This window comes from Homarus americanus, unplaced genomic scaffold (assembly GCF_018991925.1).
Source record: "Homarus americanus isolate GMGI-L3 unplaced genomic scaffold, GMGI_Hamer_2.0 scaffold46275, whole genome shotgun sequence".
Taxonomy (NCBI): Eukaryota; Metazoa; Arthropoda; class Malacostraca; order Decapoda; family Nephropidae; genus Homarus; species Homarus americanus.
This window is the reverse complement of record NW_024720056.1, coordinates 86334-101926: the sequence shown is the minus strand read 5'-3', so window position 1 is coordinate 101926 and position 15593 is coordinate 86334. Positions and strand designations below refer to the sequence as shown.

Below are 15593 nucleotides of genomic sequence, written 5' to 3'. Positions count from 1 at the left end.
GTTTAGGTTAAGGTGAGTATTGACCTCCTACACGACTGTTGAGGTTAAGGTGAGTATTGACCTCCTACACGACTGTTGAGGTTAAGGTGAGTATTGACCTCCTACACGACTGTTGAGGTTAAGGTGAGTATTGACCTCCTACACGACTGTTGAGGTTAAGGTGAGTATTGACCTCCTACACGACTGTTGGGGTTAAGGTGAGTATTGACCTCCTACACGACTGTTGAGGTTAAGGTGAGTATTGACCTCCCACACTGGATGGTTGTAGTGTTGGTCTGTCGGTGAGAGAGATGTTAAGTAATGAACGGGCCTAACCTAACCTAACCTAACCTAACCTAACCTAACCTAAGCATTTCAGTGAGGTTCCAACCATAATGAAGATACGAGTATGCATAGGTTGGGTCTTATTATATATAAGGGGCCCTGGAGGATTGGGGCCCGTTTGACCAGCCTCCGTAAAGAAAGGGCCCGGTTAATTTTTTATCACGTAATTAAAGCTATATTTAACATCACTACAACATCTTAGCTGTTATTAGTATTTCAGTTCAACATTGGTGGTTCTCTTAAGACTCGCTTCCTCTACGCCACACGACACTGCCAGCCTCCGTGTGTGTCTGGCGTCAGGAAGAGACTCGCACAGTTGACTCATAAATGAGGCGGAGAATAACAGTGAGTGTCTGCAGCGTCCGGGAAACTAGATGAGGATAGAATGTGTCCTTAAGGGATAGGGATGGGATGGGGATGTGTTGGGGGGTAGAGGGGGATGTGTTGGAGGGTAGAGGGGGATGTGGTGGAGGGTAGAGGGGATGTGTTGGAGGGTAGAGGGGAGGTGTTGGGGTAGGGGGATGTGTTGGAGGTAGAGGGGAGGTGTTGGGGGGTGGGGTAAGGGGGAGGGGGAAGAATACTCTATAGTTTAGGAGGTACTGGAGGATTGGGGGGGGGTGAGGTGAGGTGAGAGGTGGAGGGAGGGACTGAGCTTAAAATTGTACCCCAGACTCAAACAAACACAACCAACATGTCTTTACAATCACCTAGAGACTCCTAGAGACTCTTCCAGGGTAACTTGAGGCTCTCTCTCCTCTCTTGTGCCCGACGGTTAACATTATCTTACGAGCCTTTGAGAGTCTAGGTGAGAATTTCTTAACCCCTGAGTACCATGATTTAATCCCTTGAGTACGATGTATTTCTCCTGAGTACCATGAATCCACCCGTTGAGTACGATGTATTTCTCCTGAGTACCATGATTTAATCCCTTGAGTACGATGTATTTCTCCTGAGTACCATGAATCCACCCGTTGAGTTATGTACATGTATCCCTGAGCCCGATGACTTAACAAACTTGAGTACAATATTTAATCCCTTATGTGCAATGACTTAGTACTTTGAATACGAATGCCCTGAGTACAATAAACAATGTACATGTGAGATTAAATCACCGTACTCAACGGGTTATAGAGTAAGGTAAGTGGAGAGAGAGAGAGAGAGTGAAAGAGTACAGGTAGTATTGGGTCTCTAACACAGGTACAGAGAGAGAGAGAGAGTGCAGGTAGTAGTGGGTCTCTAACACAGGTACAGAGAGAGAGAGAGAGTACAGGTAGTAGTGGGTCTCTAACACAGGTACAGAGAGAGAGAGAGAGAGTACAGGTAGTAGTGGGTCTCTAACACAGGTACAGAGAGAGAGAGAGAGAGAGAGTGCAGGTAGTAGTGGGTCTCTAACACTGGTACAGAGAGAGAGAAGAGAGTGCAGGTAGTAGTGGGTCTCTAACACAGGTACAGAGAGAGAGAGAGAGAGAGTGCAGGTAGTAGTGGGTCTCTAACACAGGTACAGAGAGAGAGAGAGAGAGTGCAGGTAGTAGTGGGTCTCTAACACAGGTACAGAGAGAGAGAGTGCAGGTAGTAGTGGGTCTCTAACACAGGTACAGAGAGAGAGAGAGAGAGTGCAGGTAGTAGTGGGTCTCTAACACAGGTACAGAGAGAGAGAGAGAGAGAGAGTGCAGGTAGTAGTGGGTCTCTAACACAGGTACAGAGAGAGAGAGAGAGTGCAGGTAGTAGTGGGTCTCTAACACAGGTACAGAGAGCGAGAGAGAGTGCAGGTAGTAGTGGGTCTCTAACACAGGTACAGAGAGAGAGAGAGAGAGTGCAGGTAGTAGTGGGTCTCTAACACAGGTACAGAGAGAGAGAGAGAGAGAGAGCAGGTAGTAGTGGGTCTCTAACACAGGTACAAGAGAGAGAGAGTGCAGGTAGTAGTGGGTCTCTAACACAGGTAGAGAGAGAGAGAAGTGCAGGTAGTAGTGGGTCTCTAACACAGGTACAGAGAGAGAAAGTGCAGGTAGTAGTGGGTCTCTAACACAGGTACAGAGAGAGAGAGTGCAGGTAGTAGTGGGTCTCTAACACAGGTACAGAGAGAGAGAGTGCAGGTAGTAGTGACAGCAGTTAGCATGACGGTCAAACACACTACTATTCTCAGGCTGTCAGAGTTATCGCCTCTCGTGCTATTGCCTGCCTCAGGTCGTCTCCTTACCGCCAGGGCTAGCGTCTGTACCGCCCTTAAATGTAATTACTTCTCACTTTAAAGGAAATAACAACCTTGAATGCAATTAAAGTGTTATTACTTAAGTGTCACACCACATGTAAATGTAATTACTATCGTTGTTATATGTATTGACCTCATTTAGTCTAATAACTCATCTTAACTACAATAACACCCATAAATATAATAACTCCACTTTAAAAGCTTTCTTAAATGTAGTTATTATAATGTAGTTATTAAGGTCTCATAATCCTAAGCCTGATATGACCTGTTAGAGGCAGTGTGGATACAGCGCACTGTAGACTAAACCTTGTTCTCAGTACACAAAAGGAAGCGGTGTGGCCGGCACTGTACTCAATCAACATCACGTCTCTAATTGTTGAGTGAGGAACACATTCACAGTTGGGTAGATTAGGGAAACCTAACCTAACCAACCTAACCTAACCTAACCTAACCTCAACAGGTTTAGAGTGAAATTTTGTTGTTAATAGGTGGTGTTCGCCCTCAACAATAAAGGCCGCCCGCCTCCTCCTAAGACGCCCCTGTGTGGTCCCCAGGCGGCTGCTATGATGCGGTTCTTCCCTTGTGTGGAGGAGCTCATCAGTGGCCGCCTCCCTCACCTGTATCTTGTCTCCTCTCCAGGTGTTATACAGTGTTAACAACACGTTTGTGTTTATTATATACTGCTGCTGCTGCTGCTGCTGCTGCTGCTGCTGCTGCTGCTGCTGCTGCTGCTGCTGCTAGATGATGATGATGATGATGATGATGATGATGATTGACGGTTTATTGAAAGAACATGACAGCCAAAGGGCTGAAAATATAATAAAGAAAACAGAGATGATAAAGGTCACATAATGAGTCACTTGGTTGACAAAAATATTCAAGTAACATAAGTGTTACAAATATTGTATTTAATGACAAGGAGGAAGAAGGTCTTCTAGATGGAAAATCAACACATTAACAGCGCAAACGTAAAATTGGCAAAGGATGAGCACAGTGGTTGACTACGAGTAGTTGATAATGTTTACAATGGTTGGGACTGGTCTGTTCTTATAGCATCAGTTCGTGCTCGTGTGGGCTGGATGCGGTTGTGGTGCCGAACAGCCAATCGCGGACGAGGGACTTGTGGTAGTAGGAGCGATGTCGAGGATGGTGCAAAATTTTTCACCAAATTTGCAGATGAGGTCGTGGTGATGGTCAGTGAGAGCCGAGAGGGTCAGTGTATTGAGCGCTTCTTGATATGGGCGTAGGAAGGGAGAGAATAATCTTGCATGCCCTCTTTTGTATCTTTTTTTTCTAGGTGTTTACGTTGTGTGGCATTTAGGAGGAAGACCAGGCAGGGGTTGTTGGGGCCCAATTTTGGAGACTGTTCAATAAATCCTGGAGGGCAGCGTAGTCGGGAGCCGAGTTGTTGACACTGATCCCAAGGTGGAGTCGTCGGCATATTTCCAACGAGCGGAGTTTCTCTCAAGCAGCTGAAAGGTGGGGACAGCTTTGTTGATGATCAAATTTTGGTGAAGTCAATGAAGGTGTGTGTGTGTGTGTGTGTGTGTGTGTGTGTGTGTGTGTGTGTGTGTGTGTGTGTGTGTGTGTGTGTGTGTGTGTGTGTGTGTGTGTGTGTGTGTGTGTGTCATCCTGCAATGATAAAGTCAAAATCTATGAATTATTGTTTATCTTTTACATTTCTAAATTATTTTAATCTCTTGAGTACAATGTCTTAACCCTTGAGTACATCACTTTAATCCCTTGAGTACAATGTCATCGTACTCAAGGGAACAGATTTTCCTATTCAAAGAGTTAGCACACCGAAATAAAAGGCTTAAATCACTGTATTCAAATGTAGTTAAGACATTGTACTCAAGGGGTTAAGACATTGTACTCAAGGGGTTAAGACACTGTACTCAAGGGGTTAAGACACTGTACTCAAGGGGTTAAGACACTGTACTCAAGGGGTTAAGACACTGTACTTAAGGGTTAAGACATTGTACTCAAGGGGTTAAGACATTGTACTCAGGGGGTTAAGACATTGTACTTACAAGGTAAGACACTGTACTCAAGGGTTAAGACACTGTACTCAAGGGTTAAGACACTATACTCAAGAGGTTAAGACAATGTACTCTAGGGGTTAAGAGCACGTACTCAAGGTTAAGACACTGTACTCAAGGGGTTAAGACACTGTACTCAAGGGGTTAAGACATTGTACTCAAGAGGTTAAGACACTGTACTCAAGGGGTTACACACTGTACTAAGGGTTAAGACACTGTACTCAAGGGGTTAAGACACTGTACTCAAGAGGTTAAGACAATGTACCTAGGGTTAAGACACTGTACTCAAGGGGTTAAGACACTGTACTCAAGGGTTAAGACACTGTACTCAAGGGGTTAAGACATTGTACTCAAGAGGTTAAGACACTGTACTCAGGGGTTAAGACACTGTACTCAAGGGGTTAAGACACTGTACTAAGGGGTTAAGAAACTGACCAAGGGGTTCAGACACTGTACTCGAGAGGTTAAAACAATGTACTCAAGGGGTTAAGACACTGTACTCAAGGGGTTAAGACATTGTACTCAGTTAAGACATTGTACTCAAGGGGTTAAGACATTGTACTCAAGGGGTTAAGACACTGTACTAAGGGGTTAAGACACTGTACTCAAGGGTTAAGACACTGTACTCAAGGGGTTAAGACACTTTACTTAGTGGTTAAGACACTGTACTCAAGGGTTAAGACACTGTACCAAGGGGTTAAGACATTGTACTCAAAGGGTTAAGACATTGTACTCAAGGGGTTAAGACACTGTACTCAAGGGGTTAAGACACTGTACTCAAGGAGTTAAGACACTGTGACTAAGGGTTAAGACACTGTACTCATGGGGTTCAGACACTGTACTGAGAGGTTAAAACAATGTACTCAAGGGGTTAAGACATTGTACTCAAGGGGTTAAGACACTACTCAAGAGGTTAAGACATCAACAAGGGGTTAAGACATTGTACTCAAGAGGTTAAGACAATGTACTCAAGGGTTAAGACACTGTACTCAAGGGGTTAAGACACTGTACTCAAGAGGTTAAGACAATGTACTCAAGGGTTAAGACACTGTACTCAAGGGTTAAGACACTGTACTCAAGGGAGACACTGTACTCAAGGGTTAAGACACTGTACTGAGGGGTTAAGACATTGTACTCAAGGTTAAGACACTGTACTCAAGAGGTTAAGACACTGTACTCAAGGGGTTAAGACACTGTACTCAAGGGTTAAGACACTGTACCAAGGTTAAGACACTGTACTCAAGGGTTAAGAAACTGTACTCAAGGGGTTAAGACACTGTACTCAAGGGGTTAAGACACTGTACTCTAAGGGTTAAGACACTGTACTAAGGGGACCAACCCATAGCGTGAGAGTATTAGTGAATTGCCGCAGCTTCTTCCTCTCGACGCCCGCACCTCTCGACGCCCGCACTTCGACGCCCGCACTCGACGCCCGCACCTTCGACGCCCGCACCTCGACGCCCGCACCTCTCGACGCCCTCACTTCGGATGCCCGCACCTCTCGACGCCCGCACCTCCCGACGCCTACACCTCTCGACGCCCGCACCTCTCGACGCCTGCACCTCTCGACGCCCGCACCTCGACGCCTCACCTCTCGACGCCCGCACCTCCCGACGCCTACACCTCTCGACGCCTACACCTTCGACGCCCGCACCTCCTGACGCCTACACCTCTCGACGCCTACACCTCTGACGCGTACACCTCTGACGCCCGCACCTCTCGACGCCCGCACCTTCGACACCCGCACCTCCTGACGCCTACACCTCTCGACGCCTACACCTCTCGACGCCTACATCTTCGACGCCCGCACCTCTCGACGCCTCACTCTCGACGCCCGCATCTCGACGCCCGCACCCCGGACGCCTACACCTCTCGACGCCTACACCTCTCGACGCTCGCACACCTCTCGAAGTCCGCACCTCTCGACGCTCACACCTTCGACGCCTGCACCTCTCGACGCTCGCACCTCTCGACGCCCGCAAATCTCGACGCCCTACACCTCTCGACGCCTACCTTCTCGACGCCTGCACCTCTCGACGCCCGCACCTTCGACGCCTCCTACACCTCTCGACGCCTACACCTTCCGACGCCCGCACCTCTCGACGCTCGCACCTCTCGACGCTCGCACCTCTCGACGCCTGCAATCTCGACGCCCACACCGACGCCTACACCTCTCGACGCCCGCACCTCTCGACGCCCGCACCTCCCGACGCCTCCGCACCTCCTGACGCCCCCCACCTTCGACGCCTACACATCTCGACGCCTACACCTTCGACGCCAGCACCTCTCGACGCCCCCACCTCTCGACGCCCCCACCTTCGACGCCTACACCTCTCGACGCCCGCACCTCTCGACGCCCGCACCTCTCGACGCCCGCACCTCCCGACGCCTACACCTCTCGACGCCTACACCTCTCGACGCCCGCACCTCCCGACGCCCGCACCTCCTGACGCCCGCACTCCCTGACGCCCACCTCTCGACGCCTACACCTCTCGACGCCCGCACCTCCCGACGCCCGCACCTCCCGACGCCTACACCTCTCGACGCCCGCACCTCTCGACGCCCGCACCTCCTGACGCCTACACCTCTCGACGCCCGCACCTTCGACGCCCGCACCTTCGACGCCTGCACCTCGACGCCGCACCTCTCGACGGCCGCATCATAAGAGGTAATACAGTTAAGTTTTCATGATCACTGTATAATTTCCTATTCCATAAGGTTGTGTGACTCCCAGGACGGTCAGCGGTAATGTTGTTAATCTGTCTTCATAATGGAGACCCATTTACCGGCCCAAAACTTATCTATATCACAGATTTTAACTTCAAAAATGACTTAAGTCTGTTTTACTTCGGAGTCTATAAAGAAAACAAAATTTAGTTCACCCGAAGAAACTCCATCCTAGTTTATTTCACTAAAAGATTAACCTAACCCAAGCTAACCTAACCTATTGTGAAATAATTTATAAGAGATCGAATGATAAACATATGCCGGGTGAAAATACCTGACGACCTTCAGTGCTAATGGGTATTTATTTTATTTTATTTTTATTTATTGTTCTTCGATTAGTTCACCCAGGCACAGGTCACTGACCCACACGGGGCCTGGGGGCGAAAATGTAATAATAATAATAATAATAATAATAATAATAATAATAATAATAATATTAATAATAACAAGAACCATTAAAAAATAAAAAAATGAAATAAGATCAATAGTGAGAAACAATATACGTATGTATGTTGTGTTGTGTTGTTGTGTTGTGTTGTGTTGTCAATGGTAAGAGAAACAATTGAGACCCTGCAATAGTGTGTAAATGAGGCAGAAACTCAGATCATCAACCTGACTTATCGCTGGCGGCAGCAGGGTCTACCATTAGACAACACATTATGCCCAATATCTTCCCAGGCGGTAGTACCTCCTGTTTGGTAGCTGCCTACTACCTTACTACCTACTACATACCTAGGTTAGGTTAGTTAGGTTAATGGTGACAGGCTGATGATCAGGTGTGTATAGGATCTCTCTCTCTCTCTTTCTCTCTCTCTCTCTCTCTCTCTCTCTCAATAAATGCCTCAACTCTTAGTAATCTCACATTGTGTCTCAGTCCAGAGTTTCTAATACATTTTATCTTCCTACTCTATCTCCCAACTGCTGTCTCTGCTTCGCTTCACTATCTCCCAACTGCTGTCTCACTTCTGCCCACTATCTCCCAACTGCTGTCTCACTTCTGCCCACTATCTCCCATCTGCTGTCTCACTTCTGCTCCACTATCTCCCCAACTGCTGTCTCACTTCGCTCCACTATCTCCCAACTGCTGTCTCACTCGCCCACTATTCCAACTGCTGTCTCACTTCTCGCCTACTATCTCCCAACTGCTGTCTCACTTCTCGCTCCACTATCTCCCAACTGCTGTCTCCCTCCATTATATTGCCTGTCACCTCTGTTTCTTCTACACGGTATCTCTCACTCTGTCTCTTTACATTATCTCTCAGATGTCTCGTCTAGGCCTAACACCACCCGCCGCTACCAGACCTGGAGGCTCTTCCTGGGTCCCTTTCAGACTCAGAGAGAGAGAGAGAGAGAGAGAGAGAGAGAGAGAGAGAGAGAGTGTGTTCTTACATATTTTGTTCCTCATCTCCGTTGTATGAGTCAAGCCTTACATGGTATGGTAACTGTGTGGGACCAAGACAGTGATTAAAATGCCTTTATGTTGTCTTGTAAGAGATGTTATTAGATGAACAACTTTGGATCCTCAAGTTTAGATACGAGCTGATGGAAGATTATATTAAAGAAGTAAACTTAATATACAAGAGTGATGATGAGAAACATAGCAAAAGAACTGCCCGGGTGGTGAAGGAAGCAACATAATCCCTGGCAGTTGTGGGGAAGCTGTTATGTGAACATGTGTCATCTTTATTACCCGCCAGGCCCGGCCAGCAGGGCGTAAGGCTGCTCCACCCTGCACCACACTATACCCACCGCTCTCAACCTTCAGTGTCTTCAGTAGTATTATAGCTCAGGTTGACTTAGACGGTGTTGATAGCCTGATGATTCTTACCATTCAGCAGCTAGTGGGTTCCTCCATCACCCTGGCTGGATGCTGGTCCACCCAAAGGTTGTTCCACCACCATTCAGCAGCTAGTGGGTTACTCCACCACCCTGGCAGGTGCTGGTCCCCCAAGGTTGTTCCACCACCATTCAGCAGCTAGTGGGTTCCTCCATCACCCTGGCAGGGTGCTGGTCACTCATGGGTTGTTTCACCATCATTCAGAAGCTGGTGGGTTACTCACCACCCTGACTGGATGCTGGTCACAAGTTGTTCCACCATCATTCAGCAGCTAGTGGGTTCCTCCATCACCCTGGCAGGGTGCTGGTCACCAAGGGTTGTTCCACCACCATTCAGCAGCTAGTGGGTTCCTCCATCACCCTGGCAGGATGCTGGTCCACCCAAGGGTTGTTCCACCACCATTCAGCAGCTGGTGGGTTACTCCATCACCCTGGCAGGATGCTGGTTCACCAAGGGTTGTTCCACCACCATTCAGCAGCTGGTGGGTTACTCCATCACCCTGGCAGGATGCTGGTCACCCAAGGGTTGTTCACCATCATTCAGCTGTGGTGGGTTCTCCATCACCCTGGCAGGTGCTGGTCCCACCAGGTTGTTCCACCACCATTCAGCAGCTAGTGGGTTCCTCCATCACCCTGGCAGGATGCTGGTCCACCCAAGGGTTGTTCACCACCATTCAGCAGCTGGTGGGTTACTCCATCACCCTGGCAGGATGCTGGTCACCCAAGGTTGTTCCACCACCATTCAGCAGCTGGTGGGTTGCTCCATCACCCTGGCAGGATGCTGGTCCACCAAAGTTGTTCACCACATTCAGCAGCTAGTGGTTCCTCCATCACCCTGGCAGGGTGCTGGTCCACCAAGGGTTGTTCCACCACCATTCAGCAGCTGGTGGGTTACTCCACCACCCTGGCAGGATGCTGGTCCACCCAGGGTTGTTCACCATCATTCAGCAGCTGGTGGGTTACTCCACACCCTGGCAGGATGCTGGTCCACAAGGGTTGTTCCACCATCATTCAGCAGCTGGTGCGTTACTCCACCACCCTGGCAGGATGCTGGTCCACAGGGTTGTTCCACCATCATTCAGCAGCTAGTGGTTACTCCACCACCCTGACGGATGCTGGTCCACCAGGGTTGTTCATCACCATTCAGCAGCTGGTGGGTTACTCCACCATCCTGGCAGGATGCTGGTCCACCAAGGGGTTGTTCCACTATCATTCAGGAGCTGGTGGGTTACTCCACCACCGTGGCAGGATGCTGGTCCACCCAGGGTTGTTTCACCATCATTCAGCAGCTGGTGGGTTACTCCACCACCCTGACAGGATGCTGGTCCACCCAAGGGTTGTTCCATCACCATTCAGCAGCTGGTGGGCTACTCCACCATCCTGGCAGGATGCTGGTCCACCCAAGGTTGTTCCATCACCATTCAGCAGCTGGGCTCTCCACCACCCTGGCAGGTGCTGGTCCACCAGGGTTGTTCACTATCATTCAGGAGCTGGTGGGTTACTCCACCACCCTGGTAGGGTGCTGGTCACCCAGGGTTGTTCCACCATCATTCAGCAGCTGGTGGGTTACTCCACCACCGTGGCAGGATGCTGGTCCACCCAGGGTTGTTCCACCATCATTCAGCAGCTGGTGGTTACTCACCACGCCACAAACTCTGGTGTTATTGTACTAAGTGTGTCTCTGGAATACCTTGACAGTTCTCTTCACCTTCAGTCATGTTACGCACGTCAGTTGTTCACATTTTGCGATCATCTAAGAAATGCTGGTTTTGATGAAGGTCTTGATGGGTCCTGTAGCTTCAAACTCTCCCAAATGTTATAACTCTCCGTGGAAAGTTTGTTGTCTTAGTTATTGGTCTTCATCAACCGCTGTTAACTTAGTATAATCAGCACCTCCGCCGAGGTCAAGTTCCCTGCTCGGCCGCTCTTCCTGTTTACGACGTCAGGAGTTATATCAGTCCTCTTGTATTATAGCCTATCCTAGCTCGGCTTAACTAACGGTCTAACCTAGACCGGCTAACTAACCCGGCCTAACCTAACCCGGCTAACCCTAACCGCTACTTAGCCCGGCCCAACCTAACCTGACTTAATCTATTTTATTCTAACCTAACTAACCTAATATGCTCTATCTAACCTAGCCCGGTATAGACACACTACTACTACTTTACTACTTTGCTGTCTCCGGAATCTAGTATGACGATACAATGAAATGAGGTATTAGGGATGTCACCTAGGTTAGTGAGCTCTGAGGTGACTAGAGAGGACGATACGGGACCGGGGCCGTCGTTCACATTCGTTGCACATGTGTAGGGCTCCATCTACGGGAGGGCGATGGCAACGTCTTTCCGGCGTTGGAGCTTCTCTGTCTTGATTTGCAGTCGGGCTAACTCGAAAGTATTGACACATTCTCGTGTGGTGCTCCTACAAGTGTTACGATGTGGAGTAATTGTCTCCCAGGTGAGGGGGTCGATTTGGCGCTTTTTCAGGTTTGTCTTGAGACTATCCTTACCTTTTAATTGCCCGCCGGCGTTACTTTTACTGTTCGTTAGGTGGCTGTAAAGTAGCTACTTTGGCAGTCTTCTACTGTTCGTGGATAATGGTAGCCTCGATCCTCCTATAGTTGGTGTCAGCAAGAATACTGGCATTTGTTCTCTTGTCTTCCCAGCGAATTCGGAGGATGGAACGTAGACTACGATGGTGAAAGTTTTCAAGTGCCCTGAGGTGCCTCCTGTATGTGACCCATGTCTCACTGCCATATAGCAGTCTGCCAAAGGCTTGAGATGCACATCTGATCCGATGCTGAATCTCTTCATCGATGTCTGCGGTGGTGGACAGGTGGGAACCGATATACCGAAAGTGGGTAACATTACAAGGGTAGTACAGGTAAGCTGGATGGATGGTGGTGTGTCTGAACCAGGGGCAGGTTGAAAGAATCTGAGTCTTACGTACATTCACCTCAAGGCCGAAAGTGTGTATATGCATCTGCATAGGTATTCAGGATCTCCTGTAGGTCGTGTTCAGTGTGAGCAACAAGGGTGAGGTCGTCTGCCTGGAGTCGTCTTACGTTGAAAAACCCTTCACCACTTCGATGTTCACCCTGCTGGCTAAATTGGCAGTCGAAGGCCTCTGTTAGGTCGATGAAAGCCATGTACAGGTCACGACGCTGTTCTCCGCACTTTTCCTGTATCTGGCGGGCGCAAAATCATGTCAGTGGTACCACGTGATGGTCTAAAACCACATTGAAATTCAGAGAGGAAGTTTTCCGCCTCAGGAAGAAGTTTGTTTAGGAGGACTCGGGCGATAATCTTGCCAGCTACGGAGAGCAGCGAGATCCCAAGGTAGTTGCCAGAGTCTGGTCGGTCTCCCTTGTTCTTATAAATAATGACAATGGAGGCATCTTTAAGCTTGAGGATTTCCTCCTTTTCCCATATATTTTCCAGGAGAGACGGCTGGTAAGCAGAGGTCCTCCTGCTTTATACACCTCGGCTGGGATTCCATCAGGCCCTGAGGCTTTGTTATTTTTCATCTGTTTGATGGCAGTAGCTACCTCATCCAGGGATGGAGGATAGCTAAGGTGGGTCAGCTCTGGGTGCTGAGGGACCTGTTGGGTAGTCAGGATATCCACATCGGTGTTTCGGTCGAGCAATGAATGGTAGTGCTCTTTCCAGCGATGAAGGAGGCCTTCATCGTCTTTAATTATGTGGTTACCTTCTGATGAGCGGGGGGGGGCTGCGCCACGAGTGATTGGCCCATAAAATGTTTTAGTGGAAATGAAAAATTCGCGCATCTTGTGCTGATCTGCAAGTTTTTGTACTTCAAGTGTTTTATTTTTAAGCCCGTCTTTCTTTAGCTTGTGAAGTTCCCGCTGGGCTGCCGCTTTCTTCTTGTGGAAGGTATCAGCTTTGGTTTGAGACTGAGGGTTGTTCTGCCAGTCAGTAAAAGCAGCACGTTTATCATCGATGAGTACTTTGATTACCGGGTCATCTTCATCAAACCAGTCCTGGTGTATACTTTTGATCTGGGCGAGGGTCTCTGTGCAGGTTTTTGTCACAACAGTATTAAGAGTATCCAATTCGACACTGGGATTCACGTTGTTTGCTGGTGGGTTGTTTATCAGCCCATGTTCGAGCTGCTCTCTGAAAGCATTATGGGTCCTCCAGACGCTTAGTATTAAAACCTCTTCTGGAGGCTTGCTGCCTTTGCCGTTTTGGGGCGACTTAAAGTGAGAAATTGGATCTGACAAGTCGACGATCAGTGTCAAAGTGGCCTGAGCCACGCATGGCACTGGTGATGAGGACATCTCGGCGATCTCCTTCTCTGACAATAATGTAGTCAATGAGATGCCAGTATTTGGATAGTGGGTGTTGCCACTAACCCTTGAACTTGTCAGGCTGCTTAAACAAGGTATTTGTGACAGTGAGGTTCTGTGCACCACACTTGCTGAGGAGGAGTAGGTCGTTGGGATTATACTTGCATAGTCCATTTCTCCCTATGGTTCCCTGCCAAATGGCAGCATCTCTGCCAACCTTGGCATTGAAGTCTAAAGTCGTACAACCTTGTCTTCTCTGGGGATAGAAGTTAGCACTCTGTCGAGGTCGGTGTAAAAGACCTCCTTGATGTCATCCTCTGCATCCAATGTTGGAGCGTATGCACTGATGAAGAAGGCATGACGTGAGTGATTCAGTGGGGACCAAGGCCACGCAGGCCACGGGGCCCAATAGGCATTTCAGTTAGCTTGTGTAGATGTGTTGGCAGATGTGCCACCCAGAATGCAGTTTCTCTCTGCAGCAGGCTTACCCTTCCTGAAGAAGGTGTAGCCAGACCCCGTTCTGTGAGTTGGCCTTCATCTGGGAGCTGGGACTCACTGATGGCTGCTATGTCGATGTTATACCTAGCCAGCTCTTTTGCCACAAGGGCAGCTCTTCTTTCAGGATGCGTATTTGCTATATCCAGAAGGGTCCTGACAATCCACGCAGCGGACCGTTAAGAGGTTGTATGGTTTATTTTGTTTAGATCTGTATTTTGGTTGTTTTTCGACTGCATAAGATGACCTTACTGCGGTTGCCCAGTCATGTTTGGTTTTAGTCAGCTATGTTTAGCACCTTTTCTATTCTCCCCATGTGGGGTGAACAGAGTGGTTACCTGGAAAGGGCTGCTCAGTCGCACAGACAAGACCGGATTACACTGCTGCCTAGATCCCAGTGGCAGAAACGATCATCTTATCTGTGGCACCCATGTGCAGAGTTGTGACTAGAGACTCCCGGCAGTCATCTCTGCCAGTCCCTTCACCACTCGTCCGTCGCCATAGAACTATTAGGGGTATAGGGTTTTTATGATAAGAGGTATGATGAGCCATGTGATGGCTGTGCAAGTGTTGCAACCACTGGGGAGAGGAGAGTTGCATTGACTGCTGATAGCCAAGTTTGTTGGGTTTCGCCTTAGTAGCCTGTCCATCATGCATTGCCTTTGTCCACCGGTGTAGTCGTTGGGTTCCATGGTGGTCACTTCTTCCGCATACACTGTCGTTCGAATCTTGTTAGAGCTCTGTAAGCATGTCTGCTGATGCGAGGCTCCACCGCATATTTTTCGTTCGGGTTTATTCGTAGCCTTATACCTACTAAGGTTAATCCGCATGGCAGCGGGGCAATGGTTGGTAGATGCCAGGACGTGTCTACATGACAGTGGGCCTATGCGCCACTCTGGGACCCACTGCTACCTGGAGATTCCTGCTGATCTAGCCTGGCCACGGGGGCAGAAGTCTTGATGGTAAGGAGGCTGTGTACTGGCAGGGGAAGACTTATGCCAGCGCCCTTGTTCGCCACTAGGGCTAGCCAGCGGCGGCAGCTGAAAGCGAGAGGAGCAAGCAATGTTTTGTACCTTAACACTAACATAATGTTGCCACTCTAGACGCATTTCAACACCCTGTGTATGACTACACACACACACACACACACACACACACACACAACTCTCTGGTACTATAATAAAACAAATATATCCGGGAAATTGAAATGTGGAGGGGCAATTTTACCTGACTATTGAGAGACTGAAGTGTCGAGGACCGAGGAGCCACCACACTACTACCTTCGTACTGAGGACATACTACAGTCTACTAATTACTTTAAATGAGATGATGGATTCTCTTAAACTCACTAACGATGTTGATGCCTTTAAGGGCTTGATTGATGTGATATAAAATGATCCAGTCAACGAGGGAATATCCGATGTTGATATACTGTATCACGTGTCTGACCTCAGGAACACCTACACGAAGATTCTGAATGTGTGTGTGTTCCCAGAAGTAGGAGACATGATAACTAGCACAGGTATCACTAACCATGGTGTACATAGGTATATCACACCAAGTTCAGGTGAGTTTAATAATCCTTCTTTTCTCTCATTATCGTCCCTAGTTCACGGTCGTATCGTCCGTGTTAGGTGTAATGGCCGCCCGC

At 48.7% G+C, this 15593-nt stretch overlaps 1 protein-coding gene across 1 annotated transcript; it reads left to right on the top strand.

Annotated features, from left to right (window-relative positions):
- The first annotated feature begins 1198 nt into the window (after positions 1–1198).
- Positions 1199–7240, top strand: LOC121860371 (proline-rich receptor-like protein kinase PERK10). Its single transcript, XM_042357491.1, has 2 exons — positions 1199–1222; positions 5921–7240. Exons 1-2 carry the CDS (start codon positions 1199–1201, stop codon positions 7238–7240), a joined length of 1344 nt encoding a protein of 447 aa, XP_042213425.1.
- Positions 7241–15593: the final 8353 nt, after the last annotated feature.